The sequence below is a fragment of the Syngnathus leptorhynchus genome, chromosome 3, assembly GCF_054491065.1.
Source record: "Syngnathus leptorhynchus isolate UIUO chromosome 3, UIUO_Slep, whole genome shotgun sequence".
NCBI classification, from domain to species: Eukaryota; Metazoa; Chordata; class Actinopteri; order Syngnathiformes; family Syngnathidae; genus Syngnathus; species Syngnathus leptorhynchus.
In genome coordinates this window covers 12,830,892-12,851,426 of record NC_141197.1, presented here as the reverse complement: position 1 = coordinate 12,851,426, position 20,535 = coordinate 12,830,892, and the positions used below count along the sequence as shown (strand labels likewise).

The window sequence follows — 20,535 nt, the reverse complement described above, 5'->3', positions numbered from 1 at the left end:
ATTGTCATTCTACTTCCCATTGTCATCCAAATCACTCACCATAAATGCTAGAAAGTTCCTTTGAATATGAACACACTTTATTTGAAAGAAATCCCATGAATCAATGTGATTCACCATCCATACGTTGAAAGTGGAACAACTGCTTTTCACTGCCTAAATAAACCAAATATAAATAGATGCACATTATGAATGAGAATATATATATATAATATATATATATATATATATATATATATATATATATATATATATATATATATATCGTCTAAACACTCATACTTAAATGCCAGGCCAAAGTTAATTCATTTCAAAATGTTTTCATCATTTATGTGATGTATAATCTGTGCAACTCAATTTCAAAACAGTTTTTAATTTTTGGAGTTGTACTGGTTATTAGTCGCATTAATGGTAGAAAAAACTTTGAAACTGTTTTTCTTGATCTCATTGTCATATACAGGAGGATGTAACACGTTTTTGCATCCACAGTTTGCAACCCCCCCACACACCCCCAAGAAAACGGCATGACATGCTTATTCCTGCATCTCATCTGGACACTTGGATGCAAATCTGGAGTATAAAAGTGTCTTTCAGAGCTTCTCCTTGAGTCCTTCTTTCAACCTCTTTTTCATGGCTTGTGCATGCTGTTTGCTGCGCTCCCGCCTTTCCAGTGCCTGTTAAATGACAACAATGTGATGAATTGATGAGTATGCCACACCTAAATGTCTCCCATTCTTCATGCGAGTGGAACCTTCACCTCATTCTTAAGGCAGTGACGCATGGCACGGTCAACATCATTACATGTCCCAAAGAACCTCAGGACGTTATGCTGTGGGCAGAGAAATTTAGTTTCCAAATATGTTTACCAGGAGAAAAAAAAAAAAGGGGGTGAGTTTCTTACTGACCTCAGAGTGGCACTGCTTCAAGCGATTTATCAACTCATTACACTCATCTGTGTGTAGGTGGGGTGACAGGTCAGGGTGCATGTCGAATTAAGGTCCTACTGTATAAATACTGTACAGAAAAGCCAGAAACAAAAGTACTCAGTTGAATTCTATGGTCATTAAGAGGAATAGTCACGGTATAAGTACAGTACGTCAAACATGGCTATAAAAATGCAATACGCTGTCTAATTTTGACATGAAGGATACTCATGCCTCCCCATCCCTCTCCCTCCTGTGATGTCATTGGGATGCTGGATCCTATACACACTTACCTACACACAGACAAGTGTTTAAAAATTAAATCGGTTCCGATACATGACAACTCGCACTCAAGTTAGTGAGCAGTGCCAGTAGACACAGTGAGTGCTTTTCCACAAGTCGGTCAAATGTTTGGTCAGCTACCACCTAGCAAACGCAACATGGAAAAAAAAACTTACAAATTTGTGTCGCTTGTATCATCCCCTTTTCTTGTTCTTTATGACTGACACCACGCACTACCACAAATCAAAATATTATCAATTTATCACCGTTGTATAAACTCAAAAGCAAATCCACAGCTGAAAGACATGACAGGTTTGCGTAACTGAAGGACGGACGCTTGAATGACAAACGAGAACAACCAATCAGTGAACACTTCCTCATCAGTTCACCAATGGAGTTCGTTCTTTAAAGGAGTAAATTCGCTTGCACATTTCTTATGTTTTCCTTGCATGCACGCTGACTTCCTCTTTCTCCACCAATCACACTCAACGCGTGTAATGTGTCTTCAAAGACCCTCGGAATTTATCAATGTTAACCAAATAAGTCAGGCACTCAAGTGGTGAAGTTTCACGGCTGTAAACCGATTTACAGAAATATTTTTTTTGTATATGATTAATTATAGATATGTTTACCTTATGGGTGTGTGCAGGATACAGTGTGCATGTTCAACTGTTGAATTCGAGGAAAACCCATCCTCATTTAAGTGACCTCCAGTTCAACAGAGGGCGCTTTATTAAGCTCGTTGACTATTTTGCCGTTGTCTGATTGGTCCGTTTGTTTAATTCAAAAGGCGGTTTGTTTGGAACTTTTAGTTCGCTGGACGAGCGTGACAGAACCTATATTTATTTACATTGGATGTCGCTTTTATTTCTTTAGCAGAGTAAAAAGTCGATTACGGTTCGGAGAAACATGGAGAACCAGATGAAACATTCGTTGCGTCAGCTTGTTCGACGGATACCGACTAAAGTTCTAAAAGTGACGCTGGAGAAGTGGGGCCGTTTGACCTCGGTACAGCTGCAAAACATCGATTTCACTCTATCCAAATGGGCATTGACGGACGAACTAATCACCCTTTGTGAGGTACTCACTTCTCTAAAATGCACACATTGGTGGGTTTTGATTTGTTTTTGGATTAAATGCTTCTTCAAGAAAGCCTCATTGTGATTCAAAAACCTATTTATCAATTCCATCCATTTTCTGTACTGCTTTGTCTCCACGGGGGTCATCGGGCAGTAGGCAGGGGACACCCTGAACCGGTTGCCAGCCAATCACAGGGCACACAGATACGAACAACCATCTGCGCACGCACTCACACCTACGAGCAATTCGGAGTGCTCAATCAGCCTACCATGCAGGGCCGAATCAGGGTGGAATCCAATCCGCACCCTCTGAACTGTGAGGCGGGCGTGCTAACTAACCAGTGCCGCCCGTATTTACCAATTATTTACAAAAATACATGTATATCAACTGTGTCACCACTCCTGGAACCTTTCAGACACAACTCATATGCCAGTCCTCTATTCATTCGATTGAAACATTATTTTTGGACAAAATAATAATGAGTTCATTACTCAAAATAATTAATCAGTTTGGACTGATTTCATTATTATTCCCTTGCAAGAAAATGGAGGGAGAGGTATAAAGCAGCTACTTACATGTTGTGTGGTTTGTGAGTCACTTTCCACTAATTTGTTGCAGGAAAACGGATGCAATGTTCGTCATATAGCAGAGTTAGAGATGATATGTAAGCCACTCTTACATTCAAGTACTTTGCTTTTAATTTCTGTACCACTGCAACCTGAATGTTCCGTTTTATTCATCTTGCAGATGTCATTGACAATCCGAACCAAGGGATGTGGTGTGCGTTCCAACTCATGGACCCTGAATGTAAGATCTTGGTCTGGTAATCAATATTGCTTAGGTTTAAGATTGATCATTCAAGCACCCTCGCCCAAAATGAAACTCTTTTGAACATTACTTTAAATAGGATAGATATAGTTGTCATATTAGTTTGATTTGGTGCTGATCCATATTTTGTCATGTCTCTCCACGCTATCCAGCTGATGCTGCAGCTGTTGAGTTGATGCAGTTCAAGGAACAATTCAAATGTCACCTCCGTGAGCTTGTAAGAAATGTAAGTCAACTATGACAGATTTTTTTTTGAAGAGAGTCCTCGTGCACTAAATATTGTCACGTCATCTTCACATTTAAAATTCAAGGTGTCAATCAAGATGAAGAAGGACACAGATGAAGGGCTTTGGATACGCATTGCATGGGAGGACAACTTCTCTCGGCCAAACAACATGAGACCAACTTATGTTGTTCACTATCTTCAAACTCCTTTTGTGTTTGTGACTAGACTGACGTCCAAGCAAAAGCCCCTGTTGTCCCAGGTGGTGAAAAGGAACAAAAGAAACACATTGTATGGGTACCCTAACTTGAGTTTGTCCGTAAATACAACTTTGTTTTTCAGGCTCTGATTATAGCCACCCGACATCAGTCTATTAAGGATGCTAACCTCAGTGGACGAAAACTCTCAGCAATTCGGGACCTGCTGATGCGGCAGTATGAACAGGTAAGCACCATATTCCGTTTTTACCCTTGAATGCTGTTGATAGACATTAAATCATTAATGAAATTAACTTATGTACTTTACTTTTGTAAAAAAAATACTTTGTTTTGTTGCCTAGGTGTTCCCTACAATGTATCCCAGCCCTCTTGTAGAAAGGAATCAAATAGCCTCACGTATGTACAATCATGATCTTCACTCAAAGGCTTTCACACATAATAACGATGTTTTTTTTAAATTTTAATTTCAGTCAACTAACTTCTATTCCACAGACCCCCGCATAGATAAAGAACAAGCTAAGACAGAAGTAAACCGACGTCAGATGGCATGTGAAGCGTTTGGTGGTGGCAGGTTACCGCAGCTAGAATCTGTAGTTTACAAGGTAACATCAATTTTGCTTGTGTTTTGAAATGCAGTCATTCCTTGTTCTTGACTACTACCTGCGACAGACAAAATGTGCAATGGAGCAACTTTCTTTTTTAAAAGCTCTATTCAGAATAACAATACATTCGTTTAATTCATATTTTATCAGCCTTTTCACAATTTTTACCATGTGCAAGGACTAACAAAGGAAGTCAAAATACCAATACTACAGTATATTTATATTAAGGTATTATATTTGTCCCCTTGGGGCTGCCATCCAATCATTCTTCAGTGATCGTAACTAACTGCGTTACTTTAAGTTTTGAGTGTGAAGCATCACATCTCCGCTGTCATCAGTTTTGAAGTAACCTTTTTAGTGCAATCATTTCTATCGCTTATGTCCTTCAATGAACATTATTGGTGATGTATTGTCTTTTTGGGCAGATGGAGACGAAGTACAAAGGCCCAACAAACCAGAGGATTGCAGAACGAGACACACCGTTTAAGTGCGTCATCAAGTTTTCAAGCACAAATCTGTTGGAGTCATTACGGCACGGCGCTTCTTCAGGTAACAGATCAAATCAATGTTTCAGTTTATCCACAAGAGGGCGCGCATGAACAAACTAAAGGATGTTTAGGAACGTTTTTTGGTTAGATTTGATATTTTTACAGTGCAGTTTCATATTCAGTAATGCATATTATGTATTGATATACTTCACAGGAATTGTTTCAACTCCTGTATCAGTTCTGCTTTCATCCATCCCCCGAAAAGGAAGGAATTGTTTTGTCGTCACAGACAAAGTCACAGGACCTTCTGTTAACTGACATTTTTTTTATACTGGAATGTAATTGAAATAGTAATGTTTTATATTCTTTTTATTTTTTAATAATGATTGAATTTTAAGATGCCATGGTCCGTCGATTTTCACTGTGATTTTTTTTTCTTTAAATAAAATGCAGCTGTAATAAAACTTTGAGTATGTTGTTTAAAGTACCTTAAGTGGCCAAGATACGTAACTCAAACATCAAAACGGAGCTATTTTATTTGTATTGTAAAATAAACTTTCATATTCTATAACAGATTTTAGTGCGTTTTTGTACTTTTGTAGTAGTTGAGATTTATTAGATTATTCAAAAGCTCAGAGGAGCTGGAGGTCCTCTGATCAAAACGGCTGTAACCAACATTTGCTTAAATGTAGTCTAGTATTTTTTCTTCAGGCTCCTTTGAATCCTGTTTTCCATCTGACCAGTTATTCTGCATTTATGTGTATTGTTTCTGAACCACTTATGTGTACATGTAGAAAGGTATTGAAATAATTTCTATTTAACGCTTGTTAGAACCACACCTCCAGTAGAAGCTCTGAAAATTCTTTTGTCTCTGTCTAAGCTATATTTAGGTATTTATTTTTACTTGATTCAGTACTTTTATCCCCCACCCTTTTTTGCTTTATGCCATTATTATGTAGACCAGAAATCCGGCGCGTCTACCGGAAGTAGCCATAAAGTGCGTCACGGTCTCGTCCCTCTATTGGTCGAGCCAACTGTCAGTCAACAATCGAGCGACGTTATGTCACGGCCCATTCAACCGTTCCGTTGACACGGGAGTGACTGTCAACACAGAAACATGGCTGCCCCTTCGGCGAGCCACAAGACGAGAAACGGAGATAACGCCACCAAAGACAACCCTAGTTGTCACGAAGAACCCGTGTCGCAGCCTCGGGAGATAATTAAACCTTCCATACTGGAGCTGACCAAAGAAGTGAGGACGAACATCCTGTGCACCGTTGTAGGATGTGGCAAGATCCTCCCGAACACACCTGCATTGAACATGCATCTTGTCAAGTCGCACAGAGTGAAGGTACAATGGCTTACAAACCACCAAGCTGTTTTTAGAGTCAACCGATCAATGTGGCTAACCTAGCTTGGAATACTGAAAACGTTGCTAAAAAAAAACAAAAAACGCAAGTCATCCTTACGAACTTCGTCGTGTAGCCAAAATGTAGTGATGCTTCAGAGGTGACGTACTGCTGTTTGGTCACCCACAAGAAGTTCCGACATGGTTTACCTGAGGGAAGTGGTCAAGCTGCAGTTGGCTGTGTTCTTTCATCGAGTGGTGATTTTGTTCACGTTGTTTTTGTTTTTTTGGCCGTGTGTTGTCCCCGTCCTCATACTAATTTCTGAGTCCATTCTTCATCTCTCTAAGTGCGTTATTCATTCATTGTTAACCAATGTGGAGGAGGCAATGAATGTGGCGACCCACGATCAGAGGTTCATTCGTAGGAGGCAGTGATTCACACTCTCTCCACCATTCTTTCTGCCTGTTATGCAAAACGACACAGTTCTGTTTGCACTGACTTGATGGGAATAGGAATTAGGCCTTTTAAAAATTAGAAGGTACTTTTTAAAGGCTATATTTGAAGTGAAAAGTACACTTGCAGCACTGAATGAAACACTTTCGAAATGAACGGTATGCCATTTTCAGTCGACAGCAAGTGGCAAACTATGTCTTTAAAGGTATTGAATGCACATGGAAAATAATTAAATTATCAAATTGATTATTTTAGGATGAACGCCTGGGCTTTCTATGCGACTGTATCTTAATTTTAGCCATGACTGTGTTAGTGCAGTATTTTTTTTCCTACAAAGATCACAGAGTCCCATGAGCACAATGGTCCAATTTGTACTTGCAAAGAACGCCTGATAATAAAAAAAACAAAAAGACTATCAGTATGTCGACTGGAGACACGGATTGTGTTATTTCTGATCCACAATGAAGTGGCGGTTTTGTCAGATGCAACAACTGTTCTCTGGTCGACATGACCAAGCACTTTTAGAAGCTCAAATTACTCTGTTTACGTGCGCATTATTCATGAGGTTCAACAGAGAGAATTTTGTGTATCCTAACACCATTATTGCTCCACTGGATCATTGCATAATATCTATGTATCTGCTCGTCTCTACAACGCAACCCTTAATTAACATGACATTTATATCCGATGGAGGTGACCTTGGCCACATTTTGGCCGCAGCATGACGTGTTGTGAAACCTTGATAGTTGTCAATGCACCAGAGTTTGAGCTTCTGCAATGAGTATCACAATGTTGATCATTTCTCATATTATTATCTTTCAATAAAGACAGGACAACCCGCTTATGTTAGCTTGTGAGCTGGAGACGTTGGGTAGTCTCGGATCACTCATGCCGCAAGCTAAAGAGGGCATGACTATCCTTGCAAAAGAAGTAAAAAAATACTTGTCTCATGTGTCCTCTGTCTCCCCAGGATGGTATTGTCAACCCCACAGTCAGAAAGGACATGAAGGCCACAAAAAAGCTTTACTGCTGTCCCATTGAAGGCTGTCCCAGGGGGCCTGGAAGACCTTTCTCCCAATTTTCCCTGGTGAAACAAGTAAGCTTTTGCAAAGTTTAAAGCATGATTGCAAAGTTGACTTTTTCCATTTTTTGCAATGGAACTGAATCCTTTGTAGACAGCTGCGTTGAAATAATTATGTACTATGCAGTGAAAAAGAGTCAGTCCTCCAAGAAGCTAACATGCATGCTTTCGAATTGAACCTTAAAGCAAAGGTAGCAGTGTAACATTCATCCATTGCCTTCAAGTGCAACATTTGCCATGTCAATTTCATTCGAATAATATTGGTTAATTGTGAATGTTTTCACAGCACTTTATGAAGATGCATGCAGAAAAGAAGCACAAGTGCTCCAAATGCAACAATGGCTACAGCACTGAGTGGGACCTCAAAAGGCATGCGGAGGACTGCGGAAAGACTTACCAGTGTACCTGTGGCTGCCCATATGCCAGCCGGGCTGCACTTTTGTCACATATCTTCAGGACAGGACATGAGATTCCTACGGAACACAGGCATGTCTGCCGAACTCACTATTGCTCTTCAAATGGGAGAGAGAAGTTGTGCTGTTATTAATGATCTATGCATTTGTTCTAATTTCAGAATTCCACCTGTAAAAAAGCGGAAGATGGAGAAACTCTCCACGGGTTCTGAAAAGATAAAGATCAACGACTCTGTGATTATCCCTTCCACCCGTGAGCTAATTGAGGATTCTTCATCTTCTGACATCATCCACAGTCCAGACTCTTCCAGTCAGATGTCCAGTGGTCACAAAAGCCTCCAGAAGCAGCTTTTACCCAAACCCAACATGGCATTGGTCAGCGTGCCTGTAATGCAGCTGGCCCACCTCCCCGTTCTGCTTCCATCCTCAGAAAGCGGCGCTCTAAGGTCGGTGGTGCTGGCGGTCAACAGCCAAGGCTCTGTTAGCACCCTTCAGCTTCTGCCCCAGGCCTCCGGAGCTGTGGTACCCCAGCTGGACGCAAAGAGCTTGGGTTTCCAGGATAGCATGCCTACTTCTCGCTCTTGCCTGGGGCCCATCAGCACAGGGGTGCAGGTTGGACTCGATGGTCTGGTTACACACGACTCGGTTGGCGTCCTGGGAACGCAGCGAGGAAGGAGCACCTCGACCAACATCCAGACCGACAAGTCCTACCTTTCAAAAATGCCTCTGGGTGTCGCGGAGGGCATTGGATTGTGTTCCGTGACTGAATCCTCCGTGTCCTCCTGCTCCCAGACGGACATCAGTGTGAGTGCCCAAGTCCTCCTGCCGGTCAGTGTTCAAACCCAAACGTTTGACTGCAGAGTCCGAGCCACCTCCACAATAGGCGCTCAGACCGACTGCCAATCCTTAAACCAAAGCGTTTGCCCGTCCTCTTCTTCATCCGCACCACCGAGCAAAACTAGGCAGACGCAGACCTCCTTCACAACACCGCAATCAAATGACAAGGCTCAGGATCAAGTCATCATGTGCTCTGACCTTTTCAGCGCCGATGCGCTCAATGTTTCCACCCAGACTGCTCTGCAGGTAGACGAATCTCTGACAGCTTCGAGAAGCAGTTTATACGAGGCCGGAAAGGTAGCTGGAGGCATGTGTTTCGGGGTTCAGACCGATTTGCTGAACTCGAGCAACGTGGCGGACAACCAAACCCAAACCATGGCCTTATTAAATGACTTGGAACACATCCTCTCTGATAGCATGTCAGGCCATCAGGTGCTGACCGCTGCCGCGACCGGCTGCGGGTCCAACCTGGGTCCTGTTCAGGAGCAACACGGCGCCATTGACTTTGACTTTGAAGAGTTTCTCAGTTCTGTACACATTCAGACACAGACGGAAGAAAGCCATCTGGAGGGCCTGAACAGTGACACGCCCTTGGAGTCTTTAGACATCCAGACCCAGACCGACTTTTTCCTGATGGATGAGCTCGATGAAAGCGAGGGACCGAGTAGAACCCAGGCCAGTGACTTGGAGCTGTTCGATACTCAGACTCAAACCGACCTCAACTTCCTTCTGAGCGCCGGAAGCCACGTGCCCCTGAGCAGCATTCTGCGCCATTCAAGCTTTTCTATGAGCACGGAATCGTCCGACACTGAAACGCAGACTGACCTGCATTCATTGGCTCCCTGCCTCCCCGTTCAAACCCCCGTCGGTCACGGCGAGCAGGCGAGGCTTTTAAACAGCACAGAGACGCAAACCAGCCAGGCGGAAAACTTCGGACACCTCTTCCTCACGAGCAACGAAACGCAGACCGTCATGGATGACTTTTTGTCGGCCGACTTGCTGTGGAACATGGATTCCCAGTTCAGCTCAGTGGAAACGCAGACGTGCCGGGAGCTCTGCGCTCTCTTCCAACAGCCCGAGAAACCAAACAGTTGACGTTATTATTCTTAACGGACGCTGCCTGATCTTTGCAACACGTTGCCTGTGTCTGCCTCCATCATTGGAATGAGCGAAGGATGTCCTCCAGTGAAGGTGGGAGAGGTCTGTGAAAATGTCTTTGAATCATTCCACTCGGCTCATCTTTGCGAGAGCGTTTCCGAGTCAATCTCCCGACTGCTTTGTGCACTTTATTAGCTCTGTAGGCAGGATGTTTGCATTCCTGACAGTTGACCTGTTTATTTGCACATACATGTAACATAATGTGTCTTTGTCTGAAATGGTGTTTATTTCAGTGTTGGCCAGTGTCCCTTTTTGGTGTTTGCCCTGAACCCAGCAGATTAAAACCTAGCACATCAGTTTTACATACCAATGGCTGAATTTAGAGAAGCATCAACTGCATGGGGGAAGAAAAATACTGGGCTGTAAAGTTAAGCGTGCAGTCACGTTACGTGTGTTTAAAATGTGCATGAGCCTTCAATTTGTCTTCAGTAAATATTAATTTTGCTTTTACGCATTTAATGGCTGCTAAGCCAATGTGAGGGTTAGCACACAACTGCAGAGCCGTCCAAGTGTTACGGTTTCCATCTGAAGCTGAGACAAATATCTTAAAAAAAAAAAAAAAAAAGATACAGCAGTTTCACAAGGGAAAAAAAAAAAAAAAACAATGTCAGCTGTAGCTGTATTTGTCCTTTTGATAAAATCCTTGAATTATTCATTTGCCTCATGTCAATGTATACGCTGACAGCATTCGATGGCTGCACCCAAACACAGCTGACTAAAATTAGCTGCTTTTATGGCACAAAGTTACGAAAATGATCAATTTCATTCCTTTCATTCTGAATTAGTTTTTTGATCATTCAAAGCCAGTTTTTTTTTTTTATTTATTTAAAAAAAAAATTATATAAACCGGGTTGCACTGAGTTACCTCCCATTGTGGCGTCTGAAATTGCTGAGGTGCGCAAAGAATTGAAACAAAGAACGATTATTTTAACATTTTGGTGCCTTAACCGTAAGTGTTTTTTAGTTTATTTTGGAACTGTGAACTATTTGCTCATGATAGCTGCATGGTTACATATTTTTATTATAGTTGCATGCTGTACCTCGTGATTTGCATTCAGGCTCACTTGAAATGTTGTATTTGACTGAAAACATTTTTTTTTATATAGTTCTGGAAGCTGATATGGTCTATTTTCCTATGTTCATAATTCTTGGCAGATTCAATTTCAACATTTCATTGAGTACTTAGTTTGTGTTTCAACATAAGCATTAGAACAATAAGGCTCATCTTTTACTACTTTTGTTCTTAACTAAGCATTTCCTTGCATGTATTTCATGGCACAATATGCTTTGTTTAGTATAACTGTAGAATTGTACATGTTGCCTTGATTACATGTTGCAGCTTAACAACAGAAGTTCCTAATAAACTGCTGGAATGCAATAGTTGTCCTCATTTTAAACTATAGAAATTGCCTTATGTGCTCTTTAGATTAAAAAAAAAAAAAAAAAAACATTTGACATTTTTCCGTAGACATTCTGAACGCTTGTGAAGAAAAGATGTCCTTAATGGTTCTCAACTAAGAGACTTGCTGTGATGGGGTGGTCTGACAAGAGCTCATATCCATTTTGATGTTGCGTTCTAATTAAACTGACAAAGCACGGGGGCTTAGCCGGCAATCCCAAATCAGTCTTTATAGTTTATTATGCGTGGGCAGGAAACATTGGTGCTGCTAAGTGACAGTCCAAATCATATTGTAACTTGAGGTGTAAAAAGCTCAGAAACATTGGCATGTGAGTCCTTGTTTAAAAAAAAATAATAAGTTGCTGACATCTTTGGTTTTATTTTGAAGTCCACATTTCTTATAAATGTTCCTGAGCTATTTATGGCATGTAGAGCTGACCTGGTTGGTCCGTCATTTTATTGGAGGTAAAAATGTGAAGTTTGTGATGGGAACAACTTTGCTTTTGGTTTGGCGTTTTATGGGTTTGGATGGCCTGCCCTTAGACATATTTGGAGATAAATGTTGGAGGTGCAAAGGAATCCCACTGACATGCCCCCTCTCTTCATGTAGAAGATGTGACAAGTCTTCTTCTGCGCCATCCAGTGCATGGCATTCTGGGGAATCTGGCTTATGACTTGACGACGTGGATTTTTTAAAGTAATGAGGGCTTGATTGGGATTCGCGACAATGCTCTCCACTGATGGCTATTGTGTCGCCATGAAATGTCTCCGCGTGTGAGGAAGGCGGGTTGTCTGTTGTGTCCTTACGCAGCTTTGATTTCTTGTCTTTCTTATGCGGAAGAAGAATGCAGCTAACTGGAGCAACTCTGTCCCAGCCCCGCACCTACCGCAAAACAAAATGGAATGTTTTGATATGACCGTCATCAGAAGTACACTGTCGCAATTGACTTAATAATTGAAAAGCACTCACGGCCTCTTCCCAACCGTAGTAGCAATGATACTCGTGTGGCTCCAGTTCTTTTAAAAAGGCCTCCTCGCTCATCTCGAGCAAGACGTCGACGTGCATCCTTTGTGCTTTGTAAAGCTGTTCCTCAATAGCATCATCTTGATCCGGGGTTTCTTCATCTGATCCATCCATTACTGTGAGACTATCCATCCTTTATGTGAGACACAAAGGTGATTTAAAAAATAAATTACAATGGTTGCTTACCACATAAATACCTCAGATTTTCAACAATACGTCAAATAAAAATGTGATGACTAAACATTATTGAAGAAAAAAAAAACATTTGTTTTCTTTACCATTGTCTTCCACCCAGCAAGCATATAAAAAAACCTTTAAGTTTCCTTATTTAAATGTATCTTTAAATTCTGATTTCTGTTGACATTATCAAGATCTAGTGGTTGTCAAAAAACACTTAAATGAATAAATAAAAAAATTGCCCATAGCACTTTAAGGTCATTTTAGTTCAAGTTAGACATTATAAAACACGTGCAATGAATGCATTGCAGAACTTTTTCTGTACTTTCTATAAAACTTTAAAGAATGCATGCACAAATATATAAATTGCCCATAGCACTTTAAGATCATTTTAGTTCAAGTTAGACATTATAAAACACGTGCAATGAATGCATTGCAGAACTTTTTCTGTACTTTCTATAAAACTTTAAAGAATGCATGCACAAATATATCAATTTTAATTTGCAGCTCACGTGACCATCATCAGATGATAAGCATCTCGAGTCTGTGCAATTATCATTCATGCAGACCTTGAACATTTACATGCGATCGCAGTCATCATATCCTGTTCACGTTAACAAGAGTCGGTCATACGGTGGATGCATTCCTACATACGTCAGAGGGTGATAATGGCCGTGATGTCGTATCGTGCTTTAAACGCTACGTGAAAACGTCGTGACGTCATGCTTAAATTTCGCCGGGTGTTCGTCGATGTCAAGTCGCCAAATGTGGCGTAATCGGCAAACAAGGTCGCGTGATAAAACGCTTGCTTTTAAACGCGAGCAAAGAAGCAGTTGGGTTACTTGGTCACTTGCAAATAATTGTCTTTGGAAAATTGTCCCACCGCGAATTACATTCGCCTCTAATGTCTGCAAGGTCCATTTGCACCTTTCACGTATCTGAAGGTGGATTCCACTTTTTTTGCATCCTGGTAAGTGTACAAGTTTACAATTTCCTAAGCGTAATATCATTATTTTCAAGGAAATGTTCTTTTGTGCTTTAGATGATTATTGAAGCATTGGATTCCAACGCAATAAAAGGAAAAAAGTGTCTTGTTTCGGTGGGTTACTTCAACCAGTCCAAACAATTTCCCTTTCTCTGTAATTTAGATCAACGGCACAATTTATCAGCATTTGCTCACAATTTATGAAAGAATTGCAATTTGTTAGTGCAGTCCATCCAAACTAAAATGTATTAATTTACCAATGTGGATTTTATTTTGTAGTTGTGCAGGTAAGTGTTTCTCAGTTTTTATTGTGCCAAGGAAAAAAAATCTGATCACACTAGCAAACAAAAAAAGTCACAAAAAGTAGGACTACTGAAATAATGTTAGTCTTATCCCAGTTGACATGTTAAATCTGGGCCTGTTGAATTGAGCACCAAGAGGATTGGTTCGCCATACCTGTTCGTATGAAGGGCAACAGGTGGATGCACAGATTAAATTGCACCTTTAATCTAATATAAATGCATTTAATTGTTGCTAGTCACTGTACATCATTTATCAAGACTGATAAATGAAGATTCATTTCATAACTGACAACTGATCACTTATAGACAAATAACATGAACTTAGATAATGATGTTCCTGATGAGCTCTTGCAGCACACAAAAATAAATTCCATATGAAAGTTTTGGGGAGTGTGTAATGTTGCAACTAAACATTTCAATGTGACATGTTTCCTTGGGTTCCCCGAAACAATAAAACACCACTTGGCTTGTATTTAGTTTGAGTGTGTGTGTGTGTGTGTGTGGGGGGGGGGGGGGGGGTATTGATAGTGCTTTTTTTTTTTTTTTTAATTGTAACAATATCTCCCTAGTTCTCAAACGTGATCACCGCTGATGTGAAATGTTGAAACCAGGCAGAGCAGAATTTATGATTTTAAAGCTGTTGGCCAGACAGATCAAGGAAGTTGAGGATGATGGAATGCAAGCAAAGTTGTAAGCAGAAGAGGAGGTAAGTGGGTGTATTGGAAAGCAGACAAAGTCGAATGTGAAATGACAAAGAATGGAATAGCACTTATTTCAGAATGATTGTGTGAGAAAAAGGTCAGGTGCAAGCTCAACACTTGAGTTAGGCTAATCACAATTTCTTCAAAAGATAATACAGTCAAGGGGCATGTGTTATACAGGGACTCCACGTTTCTCCCATTTAAAGCACTATTCTAACTGGACAATGTTCAGCCTTACCACTTTCAATGAGGCTGACTCTCTTCCAAATCGTTTTATTGACTATTCTTACTGAGGCTTTCAATCTTCCTTCAGGCCGAGAACTTTGGCTGTTTGTTTAATGATTCATGTTGTAGAACTTTTCCCACTGCCCCCATTGAGATGTCTCTTTTGAGCCTTTGGCACACTTAGGCCCTACATGAGCAGTCTACATGATTTTTAAATGTATCATGAATAGGCTTACCCACTTCATTATGTTTTATGATGCTTTGTCATCTTTAGATTTAACCTAGCGAATGTAACGAGTTCCATGTTGTTACTTGACGTAATAAGGTTCCTGTTGGTTGTATATGACCGAAAGGAGTTTTATTTTCTTTGCATGTTTCAGCTACTGCCGATGCCTTCGTCTGATGGCATAAACCAGATGAACAAGATACGTCAAAATAACCTCGCGGCCCTCTGACGAAGGAAACAGTAGTTGCAGAAAGTCAAATAGAAACTTTTCTTGTACTGACCCTTAAACAAACTTTCTTCTGCAACACCTTCAGCATTCTATCCAACCCCCATTGCTGGGTAGGTCCACAAATTTGAGTCTTAGTGACATCGAACTTTAAATTGCATGAATTGCTTCATGTTCCCATGAATTAGTTGCAAGAGTCTTCTGTCTGCTCCAATTCCTGCCGTCGCTCAACAACAACAACAACAAAAAAAGATCTATAAGCTAAAGTTAGCGTTGCTGTTTGCTTCTTATTTAAAACATTGCCCCCCCCCCCCCCCCCCCCCCTTCATTGACAACAGGTACGAAAGGAAACACGAGAAAGCGCCATTATAATGTTACCCTACCAGTTTGCGCAAATTCACAATCTCCGTGGCATGCAGGTTGCTGTTTCCTTATAGCCACTGCTATAATATAATTTGTATTCACCTCAAACTGTCGTTCTCGACCGAATGAGTTCCCTTTCAATCCACTGTGGGGCGGAGTGACGGCTTGTCGGTGAGCGACGCGGTCGCTATGGCAACACCCCTTGCAGTCTGTGACGCAACAAAATGGGCGGGGCGGAGGTTCCCCTGCTGCAGCCTGTTCGAGCACTGACGGCGGATTGACAATTGCTTTGCTAAATGCCTTTGTAGCGGAGCAGTGCGGACGAAAGGCTGAACGTTTTAAGGATAATAGTGTGCTACCGATAAAGGTACTTGATTGCACGTGAATGATGGCGTTTTAGCCTAAATTTGAGAAGCATCTTATCTCCAGCGATGTAACGTTCAGATCTGCACGTAGACATCCCATTTAAACCACGCCACTGTTTACGTCATATAGAGAACCCACGCAAGAGGGCGGTCTTTACCCGGTGGAAGTGTTGTGAATTTAGAATGATCAAGTGTGAAGCGCCGTTTTCTTACCACCACCCCCTCTTTAAACTGACAGATTTGATGAAATAAACGTCGCTCAGCAACATCCGCGTCAATTGGTCCCGGACTCAGAAGTCGAAGTGACGCAGCGACGGCGCCAATCCGCGAGTGGGATACTGACACCAGCCGGTTTGGTTTCCCCAGTCGCCGGTCTTCACACGACCACCGAGTTCGGCTCTGCAGTGCAGGGGCTGCGCCGTTGTATGGAAGCAGAGCGTGCGCGCCCTACCGTGACCATGCTGCCGCCGAAGACCTGCCTGCCCAGGAACTACAGCTGCATCGCCGGACTCTTCGGAAGCCTGGCCGCGGCAAATCCTCGTCTCGACGATGGGGACGATTTTGACATCATGAACGGCACCTGCGAGCCTGCCGAGAGCCCCGTAGTGGACGAGAGGCCGCGGGGCCGGGAGACCTTCCTTAAGCCCCCCCAGAGTCCCAGCCTGCGCCGGAGGTGCAAGTCTCTTCCCACTCCCACCGAGAGGGCCAAGTTGGAAATCTCCCGCAGCAGAAGTCCAACAAGTCAGAAAAAGGTGCGCTTCGCGGACTCTTTGGGTCTGGAGCTCATCTCCGTGAAGCACTTCGATGACTCGGACGAGCCGGAGGTGCCGGAGCGCATTTTGGCCAAGTTACCCAAATCCACGGACTTTAATAACCACATGGCTACTACAAAATTCCCCCGACCCCTCGCGCAGTCTGTGTTTATGGAGCTGCAGTTCACCTGCCCGGGCACCCAGCCCGGTTTCGAGCAGAAAGTGCGGGAGGTGAAAGTGATGCTGGAGAGCGTGGAGACGGACGACTTCACCCTGTCGGGCTTTGTGCGCGTCTTGAACCTGGCCTTCGAGAAGAGCGTCTCTTTGCGCTACTCGCTCAACAACTGGATCACCTTTATGGACAGTTTGGCATCCTATGTGCCCCAGTCGAGCGACGGTGCCACCGATCGGTTCTCCTTCAAGGTGGTCATGCCTACCTATATGGAGAACGGGGGCACGCTGCAGTTCGCGATAAAATACACGGTCGACGGAGAGGATTTTTGGGATAATAACAACGGGAATAACTACAAAGTGCGGCGTCACCGGTTCAAGATGTCTCCACCGAGGGAATGGGAAAACGGATGGATCCACTTTATATAAGCGCACTTCCAACGCGTGCGTAATTTGTGCGTACACTGAACACCCCCCGGGTGCCGTTTAAAATGACTAACATTTTAATTCTGGGGGGAAATACCATCAAATGTAGCGTGAGCGTTTGAGGTGCCCGCTGAGGGTAATTTGCCTTGATGTCAGGGCTCTGTACAGCTCGGTGCCCTTTGGGAGGGCACGTCCACATTATGTAACGTGCAAAACACGTGACGGAGGGAAACGTGCCGGGCCATTCCGACCTCGGGCATCATTGCTTTTTTTTTTTTTTTTTGCAGGAGATGCCGTAACGTTAATTGTTATGGTGAGGTGCCGGTTTATTATTTTTTCTTTGCACGGCAACAATAATATGGCTTAATCGGCAGGAAACGCACAATATGATGCCGCTGCCTTGAAAGTGTAGCTTGCGTGAATAGGACAGGGTGATAAGAGGTCGTCTAACACTATCTTCCAAAGTTATTAGAATATACTGTAGCTCATTCATCTATTATGTGATACCATTAATGCCTTTATAACGCATGGAAGCAGAGCAGTTTAAGTTCTGCAAAGCATATATTTTTGTTGATTACATTGTTGCAGTACAACTCAAACGAATAGATCCCCAATATTCTAATTTTGGTCATTATATTCATAGACTAGATTGTATATAAAACACTGAGATGATATTGCCTATTAACTCATTCCCTTTTGAAATAATTGCAAGAGTAGAGCATAAAATTCCTATCTTTTGAACGTTATTGAAAAGATTGCTATTTTTCAAAACAAGTATTTTCCCTTTCAAAGCTATTTTTCACTGGTGATGTTCTTTGCAATGTTGTCTATAGAAGTAAGCAAGTATGAAAATCATGGTTTAGAACTGCTGTCTACTGTCGCTATTGATATGCTTTCCAATATTGTCTGCACCGGTAACATTTTTATCAGGGTGTCCCAAACTTTTCAACTCTCATTCCAAATTACAAATATGTCTCCCCTTTGATCCAAGCTGATTCAAACATATCAGTCTTATCAAAACAGTGACATGATGAACAAACCCGTGACAAAAAACAACTTTTCTTATGACTACTACAGAGGACTTTCAATTCTCCAAGAAATGGTCCTACTTCTTGATGATCAATCTAATTTCCTTTCTGCATTTTAACTCTGAGTGACCCAATACATGTTGAAGATGTTTGGCAAACCCTGCTTTTTATCTACGAGTTTTCTCTTTACTTGTTAGTTGTCTTCCAAATGAAGCTTCTTATCAATAATTGACTTTGCTCTCACACTGTATTGGTTTTGGTGTTGCTCACATTTGGTGTTTTTTTTTGTGTGTGTGAAGCTATAATAGATGCGAGTACTAATCGGAACACTTCTGAATCCTCTGACTGCAATATGAACATCGCTTTGTTTACATTACAGCAGTCTCAGAAGGGAGCTCTTGATTTAATGATGCAATCCGGCTGATGTCTACACACAAAAAGTTTTCCAGTAAGCACTTAGCTTTTGAAGTACTTCCCCTGTAAAGCACCCAATCAATCTCGGAATCAAAATGTTTGATGGTTCAATTTAGGCCTGCTAAAATGCGAGTTTGCCTGTCTGAGTTGACATTTGTCTATGCATCGCGTTAATTTGCTCTGAGCTCTGTCTCATTCAAATGTAAAGTACATGTCGGGTGATGGCGTTAGTTTTTAGAGACTGCTTAAGTATCCATAAAGGAAAGTATCAAGAGTTACGAACAGATGCATCAGTATAGCAACACAAGCGGTAACATAGTTTATTTAGTAGTCTAAATAAATTCAACTTTATGCAGTTATTGGCGGTACTGGGACAATTATTGTTTCTACAAGGCACCATCCATGCTTGCCAGCTGTTCTTATTGTTGAATCCCTAATGAAGGGCTGTTGTCAGATTCCGATTTTCATTGAATTCTTTATGTAATGCTTCTCATCGGAGTTCACTGATAGTGATCTATGTAGCAATGTACTGTATTGTAAGTGTCAATGTCTCATATTGAATGTTTTCATTGTAATGTGTCTCTTAAAAATAGGTTTTTGTCCCGTGATGTTGAAATATAAAAAAAAAAAAACAACTTGACAGCACATCATCAGATTTTAAAATATTAAAAAGCAAAACGTGTAGTCGGGAAAAAATGTAAAATTTACGTCACTGAACTGAGATGGTTTGCACCGTTTCAAGTGTGCGCCCACCCACCACCGCCTTAGTTTCAAGAGTTTACCAGGTGGAAGCTTGTAAGTGCTTATTTGTGAAGAAAATGTGATTGGCAATGGTTGGAAACAGGTCTGTTGACAATTGTCAAAAGCACGTTGGTATATGGAGATGAGTGTGAGCGACTTGTGATTGTAGCTGCTACTGGGTGAGTTGACTCAGTGCCACTATTGCACTTTGACAGAGGAAAGGGAACGAGAGAGTTGACAGGATGTACATGTGGAAATAGTTTTGGTTACAAAAATAACTTCAGAATTCACTGCTGTGTTCTCACTCAGTAATGCCTAGTCTTTTTGGAGTCAAATATGGAAAACTGTATGCCAGAGATTATTTTCCCATCAAGCATTTTAATGTCATGTCATCTGCAATGTCCTTAACCTGTACTGTCTCCTCTGAATGTTAAATCATCTTTGTCTGCATGCACAACTAAAAACAAACTTTTATTTTTCTGTTGATTTAATCATAGGACCACTATTTTATTAAATAAATGCTCAATAAAATTGTTGAAACAAATACTTTTGGGAGTCTTTTTTTTTTTTTAACACACATTATAGTGTAGTCATAAATATATTGTGGTACGAGTGGTGAGAGACTGCAGAGCTACAAATGTGATCCTATCTGGTCATTTGAGCGCCTCATTTTTCAAAGCCTCCTGCTCGTCCCCTTCGGCAAAGCCGCACATGCACTGCAGTGTGATGTCTCTATCGCCATTGCCGACATGGCTGCAGACTTGTCCTTGAAATGACGCCGGACTGGGACTGATGACCCTTTTTTATTTTTTTAACTCGGACACAGGAGGTGTCTGTTTATCAAATCAATACTCCCAATCAGTCAAGCCTGCCAAATGTGTTACATGTGAGAAATAGCGTGGTGTATGAAAACATAAAAAGGGGGAGAGGGGTGAGTGTCAAATGTAAGTACATTGTGTTAGGACAAACAGTCACATCTAGGGATTAGAGGTAAGAAAATAGCTGCTACTACATTATGGATGCTTTAATCATATGCCCTAATGATTCTCATATTGAGTTTAATTGGGTGAGAAAATCT

The 20,535-nt window shown here is 41.6% G+C and overlaps 5 protein-coding genes across 14 annotated transcripts; 3 read left to right on the top strand and 2 right to left on the bottom strand.

Moving 5' to 3' along the window:
• Positions 1 to 350: 350 nt before the first annotated feature.
• cmc2 (C-x(9)-C motif containing 2) lies at positions 351 to 1,594 on the bottom strand. Of its 2 annotated transcripts, XM_085908111.1 has the most exons (5): positions 1,379 to 1,594; positions 1,149 to 1,213; positions 903 to 973; positions 755 to 826; positions 351 to 671 (listed from the first exon to the last, which is right to left on the bottom strand). In XM_085908111.1, exons 2-5 carry the CDS (start codon positions 1,183 to 1,185, stop codon positions 588 to 590), a joined length of 264 nt encoding a protein of 87 aa, XP_085764237.1. In that variant the 5' UTR covers positions 1,186 to 1,213; positions 1,379 to 1,594; the 3' UTR covers positions 351 to 587. The 2 variants fall into 2 exon arrangements, with proteins under 2 accessions (XP_085764237.1, XP_085764238.1); XM_085908112.1 differs by lacking the exon at positions 1,149 to 1,213 and having other exon boundaries at positions 903 to 1,011.
• A 382-nt stretch (positions 1,595 to 1,976) lies between these two features.
• On the top strand, positions 1,977 to 5,186 carry cenpn (centromere protein N). Its single transcript, XM_085907637.1, has 10 exons — positions 1,977 to 2,282; positions 2,901 to 2,946; positions 3,030 to 3,089; positions 3,263 to 3,336; positions 3,422 to 3,595; positions 3,676 to 3,777; positions 3,893 to 3,947; positions 4,044 to 4,153; positions 4,579 to 4,702; positions 4,856 to 5,186. Exons 1-10 carry the CDS (start codon positions 2,112 to 2,114, stop codon positions 4,957 to 4,959), a joined length of 1,020 nt encoding a protein of 339 aa, XP_085763763.1. The 5' UTR covers positions 1,977 to 2,111; the 3' UTR covers positions 4,960 to 5,186.
• A 495-nt stretch (positions 5,187 to 5,681) lies between these two features.
• Positions 5,682 to 11,669, top strand: atmin (ATM interactor). Its single transcript, XM_085907998.1, has 4 exons — positions 5,682 to 5,992; positions 7,414 to 7,539; positions 7,811 to 8,010; positions 8,099 to 11,669. The coding sequence occupies exons 1-4, from the start codon at positions 5,759 to 5,761 to the stop codon at positions 9,867 to 9,869; spliced, it is 2,331 nt and encodes a 776-aa protein (XP_085764124.1). The 5' UTR covers positions 5,682 to 5,758; the 3' UTR covers positions 9,870 to 11,669.
• On the bottom strand, positions 10,976 to 16,453 carry c3h16orf46 (chromosome 3 C16orf46 homolog). Of its 7 annotated transcripts, none has more exons than XM_085908003.1 (3): positions 16,139 to 16,453; positions 12,302 to 12,488; positions 10,976 to 12,214 (listed from the first exon to the last, which is right to left on the bottom strand). In XM_085908003.1, exons 1-3 carry the CDS (start codon positions 16,192 to 16,194, stop codon positions 11,783 to 11,785), a joined length of 675 nt encoding a protein of 224 aa, XP_085764129.1. In that variant the 5' UTR covers positions 16,195 to 16,453; the 3' UTR covers positions 10,976 to 11,782. The 7 variants fall into 7 exon arrangements, with proteins under 7 accessions (XP_085764129.1, XP_085764132.1, XP_085764134.1 ...); XM_085908006.1 differs by lacking the exon at positions 16,139 to 16,453 and adding an exon at positions 15,581 to 15,875; XM_085908008.1 differs by lacking the exon at positions 16,139 to 16,453 and adding an exon at positions 15,663 to 15,875.
• On the top strand, positions 13,104 to 19,996 carry LOC147059343 (protein phosphatase 1 regulatory subunit 3E). 3 transcript variants are annotated; one of them, XM_085908000.1, is made up of 3 exons: positions 13,104 to 13,502; positions 14,389 to 14,525; positions 16,164 to 19,996. In XM_085908000.1, exons 2-3 carry the CDS (start codon positions 14,488 to 14,490, stop codon positions 17,275 to 17,277), a joined length of 1,152 nt encoding a protein of 383 aa, XP_085764126.1. In that variant the 5' UTR covers positions 13,104 to 13,502; positions 14,389 to 14,487; the 3' UTR covers positions 17,278 to 19,996. The 3 variants fall into 3 exon arrangements, with proteins under 3 accessions (XP_085764126.1, XP_085764127.1, XP_085764128.1); XM_085908002.1 differs by lacking the exon at positions 13,104 to 13,502 and adding an exon at positions 15,126 to 15,310 and having other exon boundaries at positions 14,394 to 14,525; XM_085908001.1 differs by lacking the exon at positions 14,389 to 14,525.
• The last annotated feature ends 539 nt before the right edge of the window (positions 19,997 to 20,535 follow it).